The sequence below is a fragment of the Belonocnema kinseyi genome, chromosome 4 (genome assembly GCF_010883055.1).
Source record: "Belonocnema kinseyi isolate 2016_QV_RU_SX_M_011 chromosome 4, B_treatae_v1, whole genome shotgun sequence".
In the NCBI taxonomy this organism is placed as follows: Eukaryota; Metazoa; Arthropoda; class Insecta; order Hymenoptera; family Cynipidae; genus Belonocnema; species Belonocnema kinseyi.
The window spans coordinates 72,971,061-72,991,405 of NC_046660.1; the positions used below are offsets into that span (position 1 = coordinate 72,971,061).

Sequence of the window (20,345 nt, forward strand, 5' to 3'; positions counted from 1 at the left end):
TTGTAACGAGCAGATTACATTTTCCTCCGCATTTTTCATTTAATAAATATACACTGACTATTTAACCCTGTAGTTGTTTATTGCATAAATAACTTTTCAACACTTTAAAATACCCGAAAATATTTACAATCCTTTAAAGTTCTGGAAATCTCTTGAAATTTTTTTGAACTCTCAAATATTTCTTGGAATCGTTTAACATACCCTACTATCTTACAAATTCTGCGATATTTCTTGAAATCTATCGAAAGTCTTTGGAATCTTTAAAAATATTCTAAAATCTTTGAAAATACCTTGAAATTGTTGAAATCCCTTAATTCTTGTAAACCAATTAATTGCAATTTGATTAAAATATTATAAAATCCATTGAAAGCCAATGTTACACAAGCTCTGATGATATTCCTTGTAATACCTTTAAAATTTTAAAGTTATGAAATCCTATGAGATCCTGAAAATCAATTAAAACACTTTATTGATTACCTTTAAAATCCTTTAAAATTACTGAAATCCTTTGAAATTTGATAAAACCCTGTGATAAACCTTAAAATTTCTTAAAAGTCCTTTGAAGTAGACTGAAACTCTGATATTGTGCCAGTTTTGGGGCTGGCGTTGGTGGGGAGCAAACCTGACGGAGTCTCGCCCCGACGAATTAAAAAAATATTAAACATTTTGCGGGTAATAGTAATTTCACAAATTGTCAAAAAAACATTCGTTTTTATGGCTATTTTCTTACAGAAAGATTGAAAGAAATACTAATTATTAATTAAACAAAAATAACAACCTTTATAATATTTCTACAACCCTTTGATATAAAATGAATAAACTTTAACATTAAATACTATAATTTTGAATACATGGATTTCCTATGAGGTTGATTTCTTAAAAATGATATTACGTAGCAATATTCCTTTACCGCCCCTCGAAACCAGGTCTTATGAACCTGATCGTAAAATTTCTGAATCTGTTGTAGTAAAAAAATTTATTTTCTCTTTAAATGAAGACATAACAAAATATGAAAATGATTCAATGATAAAACATGGTTTATCTGTTACTATACATTGAAGCACATTCACTCTCAATTTCTTAAAAACTTCCTGGGCTACGATTTTAGCTGGAACATCTTATGTAAAAAAAGGCTTACGAGGGAACCTCAAGGGAGTAGCGAAACTGACAAGACGAAATCTCCTTTGCTGGGAAGTCGTGCTAAAAATGCAAACAGAATGGTGTTTCTAAAAGTAACTTACTTTCTCGAAAAGTGCACTGAGAAAAACATAAAAACGCTCTGTATTAAAGTGCTGTTTTTACTGCCCTTCTCTGCAAAAACAAGAAAAAAAGACTCAATGAAACGGAAACGTGATTCAACTTGAAGGAGAGCAATATTTTATTACATTTCCTCCTTAATCTGTTTCTCTTTCACTTTAGCTCAAGCTGACCCTTTACTTTTTTATTGAAAACATCTCTTATGTACTTGCTTTATAATTTATTCAAAGTTTAAAAAAGAAACGTGGTGTTTCGTTTCAAAAGTTATAGTGTGTGTGTGTGTGTGTGTGTGTGTGTGTGTGTGTGCAATCTTCCTGCATTCCATATTTATGCTGTGATTATGTCCTAATTTCCAAAATAAATGGTACAGCTATTCAATTCTAGAGACTAGTTAGCTATAGACCTATAGAGTAACTTTGTCAAGACTACTAATTTTCTTTTACTGCACCTATACTACTTTTTTCATGTCAATTTATTTCTATGTCATCATTTGATGTTCTTGCAAGGAAGCGTTGACAAGAAACTACTCGGCTAATTTCGCATACAGACATTCAAGAACCGCGCTCTCTACGTTTTAATCAATTAGGTCATTTCTTATGGTCACTGTAGATAAAAACATGTCTACAAAGCATGTCGAGAAGTTTTAGGATCAATATGTCGCACACTCATCGACAAACCAGCAGTTTAGTTCTTACAAAAATAATGTTTAAATATCATACCAATGACAGTGGAAGTTTCAGTTTTAAAAATCATTATTAATCCATCTGAACCCATTGCATTTAATCTTCCGTTCTCATCTTGAATTCCATATTTAAATCCGCATACTTAGTACTTTGACAAACAAAATTCGTTACGTTTCAATACTCCTTTCGATGATGATTGATTAAACTTGTAATGCCCTAAGAATCGGATGGGATTTAGCGACAATCGAAGATTTATTTAGATTTAAAAATAATGAGGAATCAGACTTGAACTTAAAGCGGAAACTGTATGAATATATACAGATCTATACGGAAGAACAACATTTTTTATTTAATTTTAAATTTCAAAACTACTTATCGATGATAAATTGCTAATTAGAGAGATTAAAAATTTCCATAATTTTTAGTGGAAGCTGCTAAAAGTAAGCAACTAAATGTTAAGCTAACAAGCCTAACTAGTTCTAACTACTACATATTTAATGAATTTAATCATTCAAAAATTTCTCAAAGGTCAAATCGAAGCGTTCGTATTTAAATATTACCAGAAATTAAAGCAGAATCGTTCAGTATCTAAACAGATCGAAAAATATCTGTAGTAAAAAATAATCAAAATATAATATTAAGCTTTTTTATTTTCAAACAATTTTGTATTTTCTAACTTCAATCTAAATAAATTCTAAAATTTAAAGCTTTAGAAACTGGAAAATTTGCTAAGCGGATAACTCTCAAATTGTATCATTTTTAAGTGAAAGCTTCCAAAAGTAAACAACGCTTAAGCTAATGAACGAAACTAATTTAATTACTAGGGAATGAATCTCATTACATTAACGTACATTTCCATTTTTTTTTAATGGAACAATATTTTAGCAATAAATTAAATGTCTGCACCTTATAAATATAAACAGTTGATAATTGTGCATTTAGAATTTTGTTGATAATAACAAATTTTTTCGAATACATATTTCGAGCTCAATCGATTAAAAACTCCAAAATTTTTAATAAGAAAAGGTTGAATCATTATGCAAGACACCTACTACATCTGAATTCATTTACCTTCAGCGACCTCTCTAAAAAATTCTATCCACTTTTTGAAAAACCTCATGACTCTTCCAGATTTTCAAAAACTTTCACAAAATTCCATAACTCGTAAATGTTTTCTAGGTCCTATATAATAGCAGGGATCTGATATCTGTAGGACTACTGGCACTGAAAATCATTTTGTCATATTAAATCAAAAAATTCCATTTCGGGACCATTCTTTGAATAAATTTTCGAGGTAAAAACCTTGAAATCCTTGTCAAATCTTTGAACTCCATCCGAAATCTTTATGAAATATTAAAACAAATTAATTTTTAAATCTTTGGGAAATCATTGAAGTCTGTGATATCTTTTTAATCTATCCGAAATATTTGCGAAACCGTAAAAATCTTTGCGATGACGTTTAGAAATCACGCAATCTTTGCGAAATCTTTGTGAAATCTTTGGAAATCATTGCGAAATATTTCAAATATTTTATAAATAAATGATCGTTTAAAACTATTTTAAAAGTATTTGGTATATTTTTTATTTTGTCGAAATCACTGAAGTCTTTTTACGAAATATTTGAAATCTTTGGAAAATCATGGAAATCTTTATAAAATGTTTAAAATATTTTTTAAATATTTAGTATATCTTTTAAATTGTTCAAATGCTTGGGAAATCACTGAAGTATTTCTGAAATATTTTCAAATCTTCGAAATATTTTCGAAATATTTGTGAAGTTATTGAAATCTTTGGGAAATAATTTATTCCTTGGGGAGCTTTTTTTAATCTTTTCGAAATCTTTATAAAATATTTGCGAGATATTTTAATTCTTTGTGGAAAGTTCGAATTTTTTGCGAAATTTTTGAAATTTGAGACTTTTTTCTAACATTTGGGAAATGATTCTAATCTTGACAAATTATTCTTAAATCTTTCAAAAATGTTTGGAATATTTTCGAAATATTTGGTGACATTTGTTAAATTATTTAAATCTTTTTGAAATTTTTGTAAAATAAGTATTCTTTGTAAAATCTTTTCATTCTACCCGAAATCTTTGTGAAAAACTTGAAAACTGTTAAATTTTTGAGAAATCATTGAAATCTTGGTGAAATCTCTAGGGAATCATTGAAGTCTTTGTAAATTTTTTTCAAGTCTACCCAAAGTCTTTGCGAAATATTTGAAACAGTGAAATCTTTGGGAAATCATAAAAAATTTTGTGATATTTTTGTCAAATCTTTCTGAAATCTTAATAAATCTGTAAAATATATAAAATATTTTTTAAACATTTAGTAATATTTTTGAAATTATTGAAATCTTTGTGAAAACTTTGGCAATAAGAATTTTATACGTGTATTTTTTATTATTTACTATTTTCTGCTCATTTATTATTATTTTTTTACAATTTGTATTTAGTATAATATTATTATCATCTAGCCCCAGTTGAACACGATGATCTCTCGATAGGCCCAAAATTGGTTCAGCACGTAACTATTTATTGCCATACAAATTTTCTTAAAAATATATAACTTAGATATTTAGAGTTAATTGCATCGAAATAATCAAGTTTGTACCTCCAGAAATAGCAAAATAGTGCATTTGTTAATTAAAGTAGTTTAAACAATTATTAACTTCTATTTGGTAACAAAATATGATACTTAAGTTTTATTCATAAGTAATATATGATCGATTCCATAGACAAAACTTTATTTATTCCATCAAAAACCCCTGACATGGAAATTTGTTCATAAAAATTGCTTCTAAAATAATAAACTATATATTAACGTTTATTAATTCAAATAAAAAACTCTTTTTGTCGATAAATTGTTCAAATTTAGTGTGAATCAACTGATCAATCATTTTTTTAACATTTGCATTGCTACTGGACATTTTTTGTTGATAGTTGCTTGGAGTTTTCTAGATATTTTTGATTTAATCAATGCATTTTTTTAAACTGGTATACTTCAAAACCCAATTTTTTTGCTTCCTTTTTGTCAGAAAATAAACAAAAAAGTAAACTAAAATTTCAAAATTGGCCATGCCAGTTCAATGCGAAATTTTTTTAGCTTTCATTGAAAAAAAAGAGATAAAATCGGATAATAATTGTCTTCTACCTCCCCAGTTAGAAAATCATCATCTAGCCCCAGTCGAACACGATGACCTCTCGATAGGCCAAAAAGTGATTCACGGCGTAATTATATAAATGGAAAACTAGATTTTATGAAAGGATTCAGTCATATTCAAATAGTTTTTTTTTTAAGCAAATGTAAACGAATTCAATTCCGTTTCTCAACACCAAGGTAGATCTTTCCCATATTTTATGGGAATCTCTCAATAATGTTTGTGACGCCTCCCCAGTTGAAAAATCATCATCTAGCCCAAGTTTAACACGATGGCTTCTCGATAGGCTAAAGAATGTTTCACTGCGTAAGTTAGAATTGCAAGCTAGGTTCTCAGAAGTGAGCTAGACTAGACACCGACTAGCCAAAACATATGTGCATAGATTTGCGGGGCAAGAAGGGTCACCAGCTTTTCCAGTTCGTCATAGGATCAGAGGCTATACATAGTACAGTGCCCGAAGGACTAAGTTTAGAACCATCGCGAGTGCAGCCCGCCCCAACTCTACATACTCTACTCTACTCTACTCGATCTTTCCTCCTCGGATACCCACACTTACCCTATTCAGTGACAGAGCATCTATTTATAAGCACCGCCACCGCTCATTATCGTTTTTTGTCAATTTCTTCACCCGTCGTGGTTTCTAGCTTCCTGGCCAAACAAACTGCTCTCAAAGTTTTCAATTCGATTTTAATTACTAGAAATGTCCTTGTCTTAAGTCTTGACGACCGTGAAACAATGGCACCGCCTTTGACGCGGTATGCTAATAAATGTAGCGCTGAGTCCCCGAATCCCTACTCTGAAGCTTAACTTTGGCCGCCAGTCAGAAGCAGATGTCGGTATTTGAAAAGGGACATTAATTATGGACCTGTCATGCGCGAGGCAAAGCTCAAGCAGTTCGGTCCTCTCGTTAAGATAGAAAAAAAATTCGCGATGCGGTTTTTTTAAACCCTTGATTCCCACGAAGATTTAACTACGCGCGCATGTTTACGGCGCGATTTGAAACGTTTCAAAGATGAGAAATGGACCAATGAAATTTAAAAAATAGTATTGAGGTGAGGGGCGGAGATTTGATATTAAAACTGGTATTGTTTTGGGATCTGGATGTTGAAGATATGATCATTCCTAAGGTTTTAAAAAAAGCTTTAATTGACAAGCATATGTTTTTGATTTGGAAGAAATATTAACGAGCGAAAGTGAATAGGTACTTTTTAAAAGTATTTTAGTCTGATATCAATAATTAGTTTTGCTGGAGCACGATTGTTTGTACAGTAAATTAATTATAATTCAACTACAGTTTCAGCAAATTTCATTGAAATAAAATTATAAATATAAAATAAACAAAGTGGAAACACCCAATGTCGAATTCGTAGCTTATTTACTTTCTGCAAGCAGTTTTCGCTGTTATTTCTATATTTTATTTCTCTGTATTTGTTATGCTTTTGTAATTTGTAACCTGTAAATACAAAAAGTAAAAAATGAAATTAATTTTCTACTATCAGGAAAATCGTTCAGGATTAAATTGCTTAAATTTGAACGTACCACATTGCTGTCAGACTTGATTTGAAATTGAGATCTCAACGAAATTCAGAGCAGGAATTCAATTTATCATCGAACAAGCTATAATACTTCCAGTTCTGAAAATAACCATGAGAAAAACATCCGAAATGGTTTAAGCAGATTAAGGCATGATCGTAAGAAGTTGTCAAGGAAACTCTAATTTGATAATCTAATTATACTTCAGACGAAGTTAAATTGATCTCTAATTTATGTGAAACATTAAGTATTGACATTAAATGGTCAACCCTATATTATTCATAATGAAATTGACAAGAAATACTTTTCACTATTTAAAAAAAAATTGTATTGTAGTAGACAACAATTTTAAGATTTTTTACTTTAAATTGAAAAAAACCTAACAGTGAAAAAAATTATAAACATTCTAAAATATTCTGGAATATTACAAATATTTTTAATAACTTTAGAATACGTTAGAAAAATATATAAATTTCTGGAAAATTCCAGAATGCTGGAATAATTAGGAAAATTTGGCAAGATTCTAGAACATTTGAAAATATTTATATTACAGAATTCTACAATCATCTGAAAACTTTTGAAATATTCTGGAATATTCCAAAACAATAGAAAACATACTAAAATAAGTTTAGAATACCATCGATTTGATTATCAAAATTAAGCGAAGAAGAAGGGTTTCTTCCCATTTTCAACGTCTATCCAAAAAATTAAATGAATAAAACAAAATTGCAATTACAGATTTACTATAAGTGAATAGTCCAAACTTTCTGAACACGTACGTAAATGCGATTTAAGATTTACAAATATATTTTTCTTTAAATGACAAAAATCAGAAATCAGAACGAAATATTTCTATAAGACCAACAAAATTCGGCCAAGAACTACGCAGAGATTCAGCAAATGCCAAAAATGTATACTGCGTAGGTACAATGCCAAAACCATGAGGCATTTTGAAATATAACTAAAAAAGAAACAAAAAGAAACTTTCGTTTACGTTACTTTTCGTCTCTCATGCCAAAAAACTTTGACGAAACACAATATTGATATTGTGCTTCCGTCGCTACATTTTTTTCGTACATTCTTATATTTAGGTTGGTTTTAAACCAGATCGTTTTAAATCTTCCGTAATATTAAGAAAATTAAAAAAAGGTAACTATTATGCAAAGAAAAAAGATTCTATAAAAATAAAGCTTAAAAAGTATGTAAATTTGAGAAAAATTTAATTTGGAAGTATTGCAATATAAACACAATTATAGTTTGCGAACACCAAAATCTTACTTGAAAAGTTGAAATTTAAAGTATGTAATCGTATCTTTATTAGCAATGTCACCTTAAAAAATGCAATTTAAAACAAATTCAATAAACGATAAATGAATCTTTTAAATTATATATTTGTTTTTTTAATTGCTAGAAAATTCAAAGTTAAATATTTTAAATTTAAAACTGAGGATACCGATTTATCGACGTTGACTCTAAATAACAGTTAAAATTATCACTATTTTTGCGTAATATTTTTTTCATAAAATGTCCAGTAACGCTCCATTTTATTGTGTCATACTATAAAATAAGAGTAGGTCTTAAAACGCTGAAGTAAAAATCAAAATAAATCTTGAAAATAGTCACTTTTCCCATATTTATAAATTTTTTATCCGTTATGTATATATTTTTGAGAGCTTTTTAAAATGTTATAGTTTTATTGAAGTCGTATGTCCTGTCAAGCGCCATTTATCAACGTTTAAAATTTCAATACTCTCTTGGGTTAAACTTAACTTTTTCTAAATATCTAAAGCGTTTTGAATTTTTTTTCGAAAGTCTCATCGTATTAAATGATTATCTTTTTAGCAATCACGCTTAACATTTAGGCTGTATTTAAAACAATATCCATCTATTTTTGAAAAAATTTATAACATAGACATTCAAAAAATTCAGAAAAAAAAAGAAATTGCATTTATAAAATTCCACTCAGGAGTAGAAGCCTTTATGAATTTTTAAAGAATTTTTATTTCTTGAATACAATGCTGTGAAATTAAAAAAGTGCAATTTAGAATGAATGATATATGATATGACTTTAAAAAACAAATTTTAACATGATTTTTCCTTTCTCAAGCAAAAAAAAGATAAAACTTTTGTTTGCAGCCTCCATTTTATTTAAAAAAAAGAGTTAGGAATTTCGTCAAGAATCGAGGGAATACCACTTGTTTGAAAACATCATTATATAGGTGTTGAAAGCTCGTTAAAATTGAGACATCAGAAAATTATTCTAAAAGTACATATAAGTTAATTCTTTAATGAATGAGTTCCATGAACTATTTGTTTGGGCCCTGTGAAAATTTTATAAGTCTTTTTGTGATTTTAGAAGTTATAAGTAGATTTGTGTGAACTAACCATAAACTTATTTACACATAAATAATAGGGAGTTAACAAAAAATTAGTCTCCTTTCTATGTGTTTATGAAAATATAAATAATTAAATTACTTTCAGATAGTATCTAGATCAAATCAACCCTATTTTATGTAAGCAAAAGTTATATAACAATTATTTATTGCAAAATATAAGAACTTTATGGCTTATGTAGGATCATAAGAGACTTTAAAAATAATAATCGATAAAATCTAAATTCAATAAGTCCTAAAAAATTTAGAACTTTAATCGTGTGTTTTTTATTACTTTAGACGTGGAATTTAAAAATAAAAGAATATAACTTTTGAGCTACTCATTTGTATTTCAATTGCGAAATTCGTGTTCAAAGATCCTAAAGCCCTTCGATAACACATTTCCATGGGAACTGAATATTTTTTTAAGTAAAATTATGTACCATTTTACATCCACCAATCTTGAATTTTACATTTTCAATACAAAATTCGGAATCAGAGATCTCAGAAAACAATAAGAGCTTCTTTAGATTCCCATTTTAATTTTTGTTTTGAACTGTTGGCCGCATTAATGGGATCCTTCCCCATGGTGCAACCACTGCAAAAAACTTATATTTATTACTTTATTTATTTATTTAATGTGTCTAAAATAACAGATAGGTGGACCAATTCCGTTAGTGAATGCAAAGTACTAAAAGGACGATAAAAGCACACGAATCTTTGTAATGTCTCCGAATTTACGAGGGAGCCACACCGATTCGGGGTTAATGGTGTGGTTTTAAAGGAATGTAGAAACTCTGCGATTTATGTCACCCTCCAGTTTTACTTTACTTGGCTGCACTTTTCGTGTTCATTATATCCTTTGATAAAGCGACGGCACTAGCAGCGCCGTGAATCTCGACTCAGCCGAGGCGGCAACGTTAAACCATTTCAATCGTGACTAGTGCTCGGATGGGTGACCGTTTTAGATCACGTGGAAAATGGATTTCGCGTTCATTCTGCGCTATTAAGATGTCAGACTTCACAGACCAAAATGCTTTTGAAATAGAAAAAAATAAGAAAATAGGAAAATAGTAGGGGTGTAAATTCTTTAAAAAAAAAAAATAATGTAGATAGGCACCATATTGAATTCAATGTGAAATGCTTTACATTTCTAAAATTTAACTCGTAATATATCGTATTTTCAACAGAATAGTTAAATTTTCAACCAAAAAAGATGAATTTTTAACAAAAAATTAACTTTTAAGCTAATAGTGCACAAGCAACCAGCTAGTTGAACTTTCAAGAAAAATAAACAAATCTATAACAAAATAGTTGAAATTTTCAGAAAAAGGATAACTCTACCAGTTTTTAACTAACAAAGAGAAGTTTTCAACAAAAAATGGAATAATTCATTTTGCAGTTTAAAAAACTACCAGATTATTGATCTTTCTAACAAAATAGTTGATGTTTTAATAAAAAATTTGATTTTTTTAACGAAAAATTTAATTTACATCCAAATATTTAAATTTTCAAATAAAATTATGACTCTTCGACCACAGAAAAATAAATTTCTTATAAAGTAGTTCAGCCTTAAACCAAGCAGTTGATTTAAAAAAAAAATGATTTTCTAACTGAAAAGATTAATTTTTTGCTAAAAACTAAAAAAGATCAATTTTTAATTAAGCATTTGAATTTTTAATTGTAAAAGGTCACTTTTTAACCAAAAAATGGAATAGATATATTTTCAATTAAAAAATTAATTTTAAACTAAAAACAAAATGAATGTACTATAAAGTAGTTAAATATTCAACCAAACAGATCAATTTGCTTCTAAAATTATGAATCTTTAACCTAAACAAAATTTTCAAGAAATTCGTTAACTTTTAATCAAGTAATTGAATTTTCAACCAGCTTCATTTAACGAATAAACGTTCGATTAAACCTTCGATTAAAATAGATTAATTTTCAACAAATAATATTAGCTTTATACCTGAACAGGCCAATTTTCAACAAATACATGAATTTCTTACCAAAAATTTTAATCTTAATCAAGAATTAATTTTCAACCATAAATGGTATAGCTAATTTGTGACATAAAAAAATTAATTTTGAACCACAGAAAAATTACTTGGAAAAAAATTGTTGTATTCAACGAGATAATTAAATTTTCAAGCAGACACTAGAAATTTTAACTGAATGAGATGAATTCCGAACCCAAAAGATAATATTAATAGTACAAATATTAAATAGCGTTTATTATTATATTATATTATTACATTAGATCTATTGTACTACTATTGTTTTAGATCACTGTTTTCATTTCATCACATTAAGTAGTAACATCCAGTGATAACCCGTGGCTTATCTGACTTTACGAAAAGTACTCGCATTTTCCTGGACGTTTCGTAAATGGACGAAGAATACAAAAAGCTTAGCGCAATGAAAACAAGACCTTGTTTAAATTCCCTGATTTAAACAAAAACTAAATATAATGTAAATAATAATAATAATAAATATATAATAATATTATCATTATACCATTAATTCAGCCCCAGTTTAAATAACCTGGTTTTAACAAAGAAATATACAATAAAAATAATAAAAATTAATTTATAATAATATTATTATACCAATAAGCCTGATTGAAACAATCCGCAACACTACTTCAACTCAGGTCACTCATAAATCTCTATAGCAATCACCCCAGACGAAGAGCTTCACAAAGTCACCATGTGTCATAGGTCACACAAAAATACGCAAACTTACTGATAATCACACAGTAAGATTCGTACTCTTCACTCTATTTACATCCACCAAGTAAAGCTTTCTACCCGGGCCAATTAATATTCAAGTGCTTTCGTTCCAGGCGACTCTCACCATCTTCATCACACATTTCTTATAAACTATTTGTCGCTGCACTTTACTTTCCTAGCATAAAACTTTATCTTTTTTACGTCCATGCATTTGCTCAAGCAAGTTCTTTTGTTTCTATTGCTTTTATATCTCTCCGACTTAGGGTCGCATTCACACTTCTCCACCATTTTTTCTTCGGTCTGCATCTGGGTATGCCACCGTTTACTTTACCTAAATATACTTTTTTAATCAGTCGTTCTTTTTTCATTCTATCAACATGTCCAAACTATCTCAACAAATTTCTTTCACTCATTTAAAGCAGTGATTCCTCTACACGTCATTCTTTGAGAATCCTTTCATTACTGACTTTGTCGATTAGCGTTTTACTGTAGACATTGCGCATGAATTACGTGTCCCTCACTTGGCTATCAATTTTGAACCATTTTTTTTATTAGAGAGAATTAATCTTCGAAGAAAAATAGTTGGATTTTTGCATTGGCTTCTACTAATTCATTTCGAATGTAATCGAAAAAAACGAAAAAATTGAGATTTTTCTTGAAAACAGGGGAAGAAATCAAAATTCTTTTAAAAAGTGCGAAAAAGGGAATAGGGGAAACGTTATGAAGTCTGAAATATATGAAAGTGATTGTTAAACTAATTAAGTTATTCATTAACTTTATCGTAGCAGGACCATTTTTTTAAATCATAAAAATACAGTGAAGATTGTTGTGGGTAGGTCGTCTCTGTTTTACCTGGATTTTAAAAATAAAGGCGGAGTACAATATGTTAAACCGGAGAGCGGCCGAGCATAAATGAACCAACCTGTCTACAATATTAATAAAAATAATAAAAATAATAATAATACTGCGTCGCGGTAGAACTTAAGCTTTCCTCTCATGAATTTGACGGATACGTTGGCATTGTTACTGAAACCCTATAGGATTTCCCATGCCAGACCGAGAATGAAGAGAAAAGGGACTAACAGGAAGACAAAACCCCATAGAAAACATGGAGAGTGTTTTAAATTATATTAATAATAAAGGGTTTATTAAGAGGAGGTTTCATTAAGCAACTGTCTCACTGTGAGAAACTTCCTAGACCATCAGGAAGTAAGTGACTAAAAACCTATGGATTTTCGGGTGGTATCTCTAAGAAAGCATGCAGAGGCGACTGTTGTCACCTCCGAAGTCCACGGCCGCTGTATGACGACACCAACAGTGAAAGACAAACTTCAAACCACCATGCTTCTCATTTTCCACTTGTAACATCATCGCACAAGATTTCAAACGTCGTATTAAATTAATTTATAATATCCTCATGTCCGTGTTTTAGTAACCCTCGGGGTTAGTAATTCCTAGAATTGCTTTCCCACGCAGTTTCTCAGCTCAAGGGGCGAGAGACAGTTGCAATTCGCGTCTCGAAACACAGAAAATCGCCGATCCTCCAATGTACACCGAAATCGGTGTTCAATAGAGTTGCAACAAATTTGAGCCACACAGGTTCATTCGGAGAATCTAGGGGAAAAGCATCATTTAGACACTGTTTTTTCTCATCCAGTGCAACGTGAAATGTCGTCTACAAACTGTAAGTCACTTGTCAAGATCATTTTGTCGGTCGTTATTTAAGTGAAACAGATGTTAATAAGCAGGTAAGTTATAATAATAATTACCGAACTTTTTATTTCCTCCCATTTACCAGCGACTAAAAAGTCTTGGAATAAAAATAGTACTTGGCGTGATGTAATATCCAAATGTTAGGTTAGTCAAAACCTACTATATGACATTCAAACCACCAAAGCCGGGATGTACAAACTAAGTTGTGACCGTCTGCATCGAAATTGATGCCTGGTCGTTCGAACAAATTTCGACTAGATTTACTGCGGAAGTTTAAAGGTATCTTAGATATCTAATCTTGCAGTGGCTAGTGTCATACATGAAAGATAAGGTCGATACAATTGTATAATAAAAACAGCAATTTGTTTTTCGTGATGAGTGGGGATGTAAATTTGCATGAAACTTTAGCCTGATGAAAAGTTTCATGAAACATTGGGAGTTTCGTGAAACATTGCAATGTTTCAAATATACCGGCGGGAACATTCAAACTGATAAGATAAAAGCCTTTTAGGTATTTTCACTTCAATAAACAGCTAACTTCACTTCGTAGATTGCTGAGGGGAAAATAAGGGACCAAATGTATGGGATTCAGTTCATTTTTGCCCTATTTTTCTAACGTCTTCGTAAAAGGTAATGTTTTCTATATAAATGTAGTTAAAAGATAGTTTTTATTTTTAATTACTATTTAATGAAATAATAAAATAATAATAATGATGATCAATTACAAATATATTATAGAAATAAAGTTTTGTTCCATGCATTTGATCCCTTTTTTCCCCCTCAGCTTTTAACAAAGTGAAATTAGCTTATGGTTGAAGTGAAAATACCTAATTGAGGCTTTCATATTCCAACTTTTTCCTGCCGGCTTTGATTTATTTTTCCGGTTTATACTGTGGACCAATGATGCCAATGTTGGCACGCTGAGCTACTGCGCTTGCGTTAGGGCTGACCGCTCATCGGCCGTACTTGGTGCGCGATTCAAAATTACATTAAAAACAATTCTTGTAACCTAAGTAAATAATTATTAAAATATCCACAAGGATATATACAAATTGTGTAACTTTGATTTCAGGCAAAAAAATACAGCACATATATTATGTTCATAACAGTTTATTTTCAGTGAATTCCAAAGACCAAATTATATTTTACAAAACATTTAATTTAAAAAGAAATTTCTTGGAAAAGTGATTGAAAATAATTGTTTATAAGTTTCTAACATTTTTATGTATTATTCTGGGAATTCACATAATTATATAACCTATAAATACATCAAATATCACGACTACATTGTAGTTATGCTTTCTTTTTTTTTTACTTCAAGCGTCGTTTTGTCACGACTCAATCAAAAAGAACAATCTGAAATTTTGAGTTAGAATTATTCAAATATTATCACTATTATATTCTGCAATTAGCTTCTATATATCAAGCTGCTGAAATATCATATGGTATTTAAAAAAATGTATCTATTAACAAATATTTTAAGAAATATTAGTCTTTCAAATTCAATGAAAATAAACTGTTATTCATCAAATATAGGTGTTATAAATTTTTTTCTTATCTGAAATCAAAAGTTACACAATTTGTATACATTTTTGTGTATATTTTAATAATTATGTATTTAAATTACAAGAATTGTTTTTTAATGTAATTTTGAATCGCGCTTTAAAGGGTATACAACCAGCGCTCAGCTCTAACGCACGCATGAATGAAAATTATTATGATTTTATTATTGCATTAAATAGTCAGTAAAAAACAAAAACTATTTTTCAATTGCACTTATACAGAAAAATTACTTTCTACGAAGATATTAGAAAAATAGAGCAAAAAATAACCGATTCCCATACATTTGGTCAATTGTTATCCCCTCAGTATTCAACGAAGTGAAGTGAGCTAGTGATTGGAGTGAAAATGCCTTATTGTATATGTAGACGGTCATGACTTTTTCTATGCAGCCCGGCTTTAGTTTAAATGTCGACGGGCATGACTAACCTAACTTTTGGAAGTTGCATTAGGAAGTTATAAATTTATTCCAAGTGACTGGTACGCCCTATTAAATGAAAGAAATTTGAAAATTAGGTAAATATTGTTTCAATTGGTTTCCTTATTAATAATTATTTAGGCTAATATCGCAAAGCGAATAGTTGCTTTGACAGGTATTCAGTGGCTGACAGCGCGGTTCAGATCTCTACAACTCTGCATGTGCCAAAATTCAGTCTCCAAATGATACTTTCCCCTAGATTCCCACATGGGCACATACGTTCAGAGGAATACATTTGAGACTTGAAAACTCTCTCAAGTGATCATTGGGAGCCCAATGAAATATGAGCTGCAACAAATTTAACACCAGCGTTTTTCTGTGAAGGGCCGTAATGCGCGAGTACTCAGTCGAATATATTGCGAAATGTAATGCTTTCCAATTGGAAACGGTTCAGGCGGCCCTGATTGTTTAAGTTTCTATTTCCCCGATTTAGTAACACCGATATTTGGAGGCAACCCCCGACACTGTTACTAAACTGGGAGTTCGTTGTGATAATAATAATTGATCATATCAATGTGCTTTTTAGATACGGTACATGCATGATGGCAGTGAGACTACAAAAGACAGCATGATATTGGATTTGACATTGATATCAGGTACTGGATACACGCTACCAGGTTATCTTCAAGGGCGCCTGAGATTCTTGCTCTATGTCAATGTGACGCCTGTCAACGACCCTCCTCTGCTGGAAATACCAACGGCCAAAGTGCTACGACTCGCGCAAGTAAGTTTTAAAAATAAACGCCCCGCTACAATTGATTTCCCTGACGCTGGGCTGTGTATTCTTATTCGTAAGAAGATTTGTCCCAATGTGTTTTCTGCCGAGATTTAGAATAAGATCTAGCAGTGCAGCTACACTAAATATTTTCCTTGTGAAACCTTGAACGAGGGGGATTCACTCTCGTTTTACTGCGTGCACTTAATGTGCAATAACACGTAATAATCCGTGATTACGCAGCATAATGCGCAGTAAGGCATAACAGTGCGTAACAATACCTACTCGCCTTTGGCTCGTGCTCGCTCGCTCGCCTGCAACTCTTACCGAAAAGTAAATGAGTCGTGAAAATTCCCCTCCCCCTAGGTGTATATTTCCATCTTATTATAAATTAAAAAAATAACTTTGTTAACTACGAAAAAATTTGAAATTTTTAACACTTTTAAAAGTTATTATAATTTTTTAATTTTTAAAACTTTTCAAAGTTATTATAATTTTTAAAATTTTCCTGAATTATGGTAAATTATGTTAATTTCGATTAGTCACCTCTGACGTGAGACTTGTTCGCACTCCGACGTCACCATGCTTAAAAAGTACAACTTTATCCTCGATTTATAGGCATCAATTGCATTTGTCGAGGCTTTTGTTATGAACAATTTTTCCAGCCAATATTCAATTTTTTTCTTCTCGCTAGGTTTTTATACCTCTCTTTCACTTAACGAAATTGAAATTTGTTTGAAAATACTCATCAAATATGAAAAATTGTTATCGGGTAATATATTTAATTGTTTATAACAAAAATATTAAACAAATTGCCCAAAGGGACGTTCATTAGTCCAATTTTTCAAAATTAGTTCTTCTGGAAGTAAGTCTCGAGTTGAATTATAACTATTTCAAGAAATATTTATCGTTCGTAAGAATAATGATTTCTTTTAAATTGAAAAATTTGACAGCTTACTTTAATTTATTATTATTTAATTTACTTTTATCTTTGTGATAATTAATTTATGATTTTTTAATTGATTCTGGTAGAGGATTTAGGATTCAGAAATAAATTTATTAATTTTAAAAGTCAGCAGACGTTTCGTGTCAGGTGGGGCCCTCATCACTGTTTTATTCTTGTATAGTAGAAAGAAAATAACTAATTATTTGTCTCTTTGTAACTAGGAATATTGCCATTAATGTTTTCAAAAACAACACATTCTCTACTCATTGTTATCAATAAAATCCCTGAATAATGGAAATATGCGATATTTAAAAATTATGATCGCCTAGAAAAAATGCAGTTATGTACATTGTTTGCTTCTGCATAATGATATTCTTTGTCTTTTAGATGAAATACATATTACCTTCAAAAATATTAAATTTGAAGAATGATTATAAAATAAAGTACGATGATAATTTGATAATCATTCTCACTTGCAAAGTTGAATTTCAAAACAACCGTATAACTTCGACAGCAACTTTACTTTGAAATAAGTTAATTAAAAAACTTACTTAAATATCAAAATCCTAAAAATTCTGTATTTTGAATTCATCTAAAATAGAAAGCTTCACAAACTTGTTAATTGTGGAAAATATAAATCTTTGGAAATATATATTTTTTATTTGAATTGCGAAAAAATTTAAGGTGAGATCTCTTCAATATAAATTATAAAACATTAAAGAAATATTAATGAAAATAAAAACTTAATTAACATTTACGATGGATCTAAAATTATATTGCACTATTTTTGAAAAAATCAATAATTTAGGTTCTCAAAAAATTCAGAAAGAAGAAATTGTATGCCAAAAATGACACCTGAAATTAGACACCTTTGTCAATTTTACAGAAAATACATTGAAATCCAATATATGCATTTTTTAACTGACACCGGACACTTATTTTCGAGGAATTAGCAATAGCCAAATTTCTGAATAAATGAAAAATTCTGACAAATTTTATATGTAAACATTATTTTATCGCGTAACATCATTGCTGGACACATTCTGAATAGATTTTAGTCAAAATAAACGAATATGAAACAATATTTGTCATTTTTGTAAACAATTATTATAAACAAATGCATAATTTTTCAATTTTTCTTCAAATAAAATATTTTTTAAGCCTTCGTTCATGATTCTTAGTTAAGTTAAACAAGCATTTAATAAAAATTATTATTTGTATACTATACAATAATAAACAAATGAACATTTTAGCCACTTTTTAAGACAGGAGCATTGTTTCTTCATGAAAATATATTATTAGGCACGCTGTGTGTTATATTTAGTTGTACTTTAACACTATTCCATAATGTCTTGAATTTTTATAAACATCTATCATTAATAAAGGCACAATTACCTCTCTTTCTACTTAAAATCACTATTTCTTCACAGAAAAAGTGTTGCAAAAGGGTTAAAATGTTCATTTTTTATAATTAAACTTTACAATAATCATAAAATTTAAAAAAAATACTGATTCAAATATACTTAAATGTAACTCATAATGTATCTATAGTAATGCTTTTTCTTTAAAAAAGACAGTGCTTGTAGGTTCAAGAAGGTCTAAAATATTAATTTGCTTATAATAAGTGTACATAAAAATAATAAATCTTGTTAAATGCTCGTTGAATTTAATTGAAAATCGGGCGTCAGGAGTCTATCAAAAATTTTAAAAATGTTGCTTTTATGAAGAAAACTCTTTAAATTATGCACTTGTTTATAAAAATAACAAGTATTGTTTCGTGTTAGTTTGTTTCAACTAGAAACAAGCTCAGCATATGTCTAGCAATTATTTTAAATTAAAAAATAATGTTCACACAAACAAAATTGTCGAAACTTTTCATTTATTTCAAAAATGTATTTATTACTACTACCTCTTAAAGATTTTCCTTTGGAGAGTTTTTATCGATTTCAAGAAAATAAGCGATAGGGCAATGTCATTTTATATTTAGACTAAATTTTACTTTGATTTCTTTTTTGTCATTATTATTTTGATTTGTTTTCAATTTTCTAGCAATTCCATTAAAACTTTATCAAACTGAGAAATTAAACAAAAATATATTGAAGAAAATTAAATGAATTCTATACGAAGACATTTATTATTTGCTGATTTAAAATATTTCTAGATGATAAAAACAGTTTTAAATCCTGTTTCAATTTAAAATTTTAAGAAATAAAAAGTTTTTCAACCCTAGATGAAAAAAGTTTACTATAGTTCACGTGTCTCAGAATAAAAATTACTCTCAATACTCCCATCGAATTTACCACTATACTTGTAACGAACCGAGCGGTTCGGTTCGTATAATTAATCATACGATAAAGCTTTTTACAACGAAGCCTGCATTCTCGATTTAAAAAACGTGGATGTGAAAAGAGCCCGAGTTCACTCCGCCTTTATAAGTGCAAAGTGTCAACGAACTCGGTGTGGTTTAATCCGCAGGAAAATCAATTTTCGCCCGCTTGTTTATGACGATGAAATGCAAAGTTAGAGTTCAAGGCTTCAACTGATGAAAGAATTTAAAGATCCACAGTAAATTGGCGCGCTTGTTCAAAATAAGCTCAAAATATGTAAAGATTTTCGTAATCTCCCTCCCATACTTTCACTCCCCTCAATTCACCTTTCGCTCCACCCCACTCTTTCACAACTTCTTCTTTCTCTACTTCTCCCTCTCGTCGCTTCCCCAGCTAATATAAACCTTCCCCTACGCCCTTCCCCCAACTCTCACTTCCATTCTGCTACCCTCCATTCCATTCCGCTACCCTCCCACATTTCTATTTATTGACCCTACTTCTTCTCCCTGATTTCCCCTACTTCTTTCCCATAATTATCCCTCACCTCCTCTACTCCTCATCCACCCATTTCTCTTACTTCCTAATCATTTATCCTACTTCACTTGCTTCGCCTCTTATAATTTCACCATTTTTAAACTCCCCTCATTAACCCTCACTTCTCCTACTTCCTCTCCCCTCATTTACACTCGTTGGAAAAAAGAACGACAGTCGCATGAAACCCTCCATAATTTCTCCTTACTTTCCCTTACCTTATTTCTTCTAACTTTTCTTCCTTTCTTTCCCCTCATTTTCCCTACTTTTACAGACCTCATTGCTCATAGTTCCCATTATTTATCCTACTTAACTTACTCTCCTCCCCTTATTTCTCAT

At 30.1% G+C, this 20,345-nt stretch overlaps 1 protein-coding gene across 3 annotated transcripts in view; it reads left to right on the top strand.

The window, feature by feature from the left end:
* LOC117171503 (chondroitin sulfate proteoglycan 4) overlaps positions 1–20,345 on the top strand; it is a 128,407-nt gene that overhangs the window by 91,705 nt on the left and 16,357 nt on the right. For all 3 annotated transcript variants that reach the window (XM_033358870.1, XM_033358871.1, XM_033358872.1), the window contains exon 8: positions 16,014–16,211. In XM_033358870.1, the coding sequence (XP_033214761.1) occupies positions 16,014–16,211 (198 nt within the window). The remainder of the gene's footprint in view (positions 1–16,013; positions 16,212–20,345) is intronic.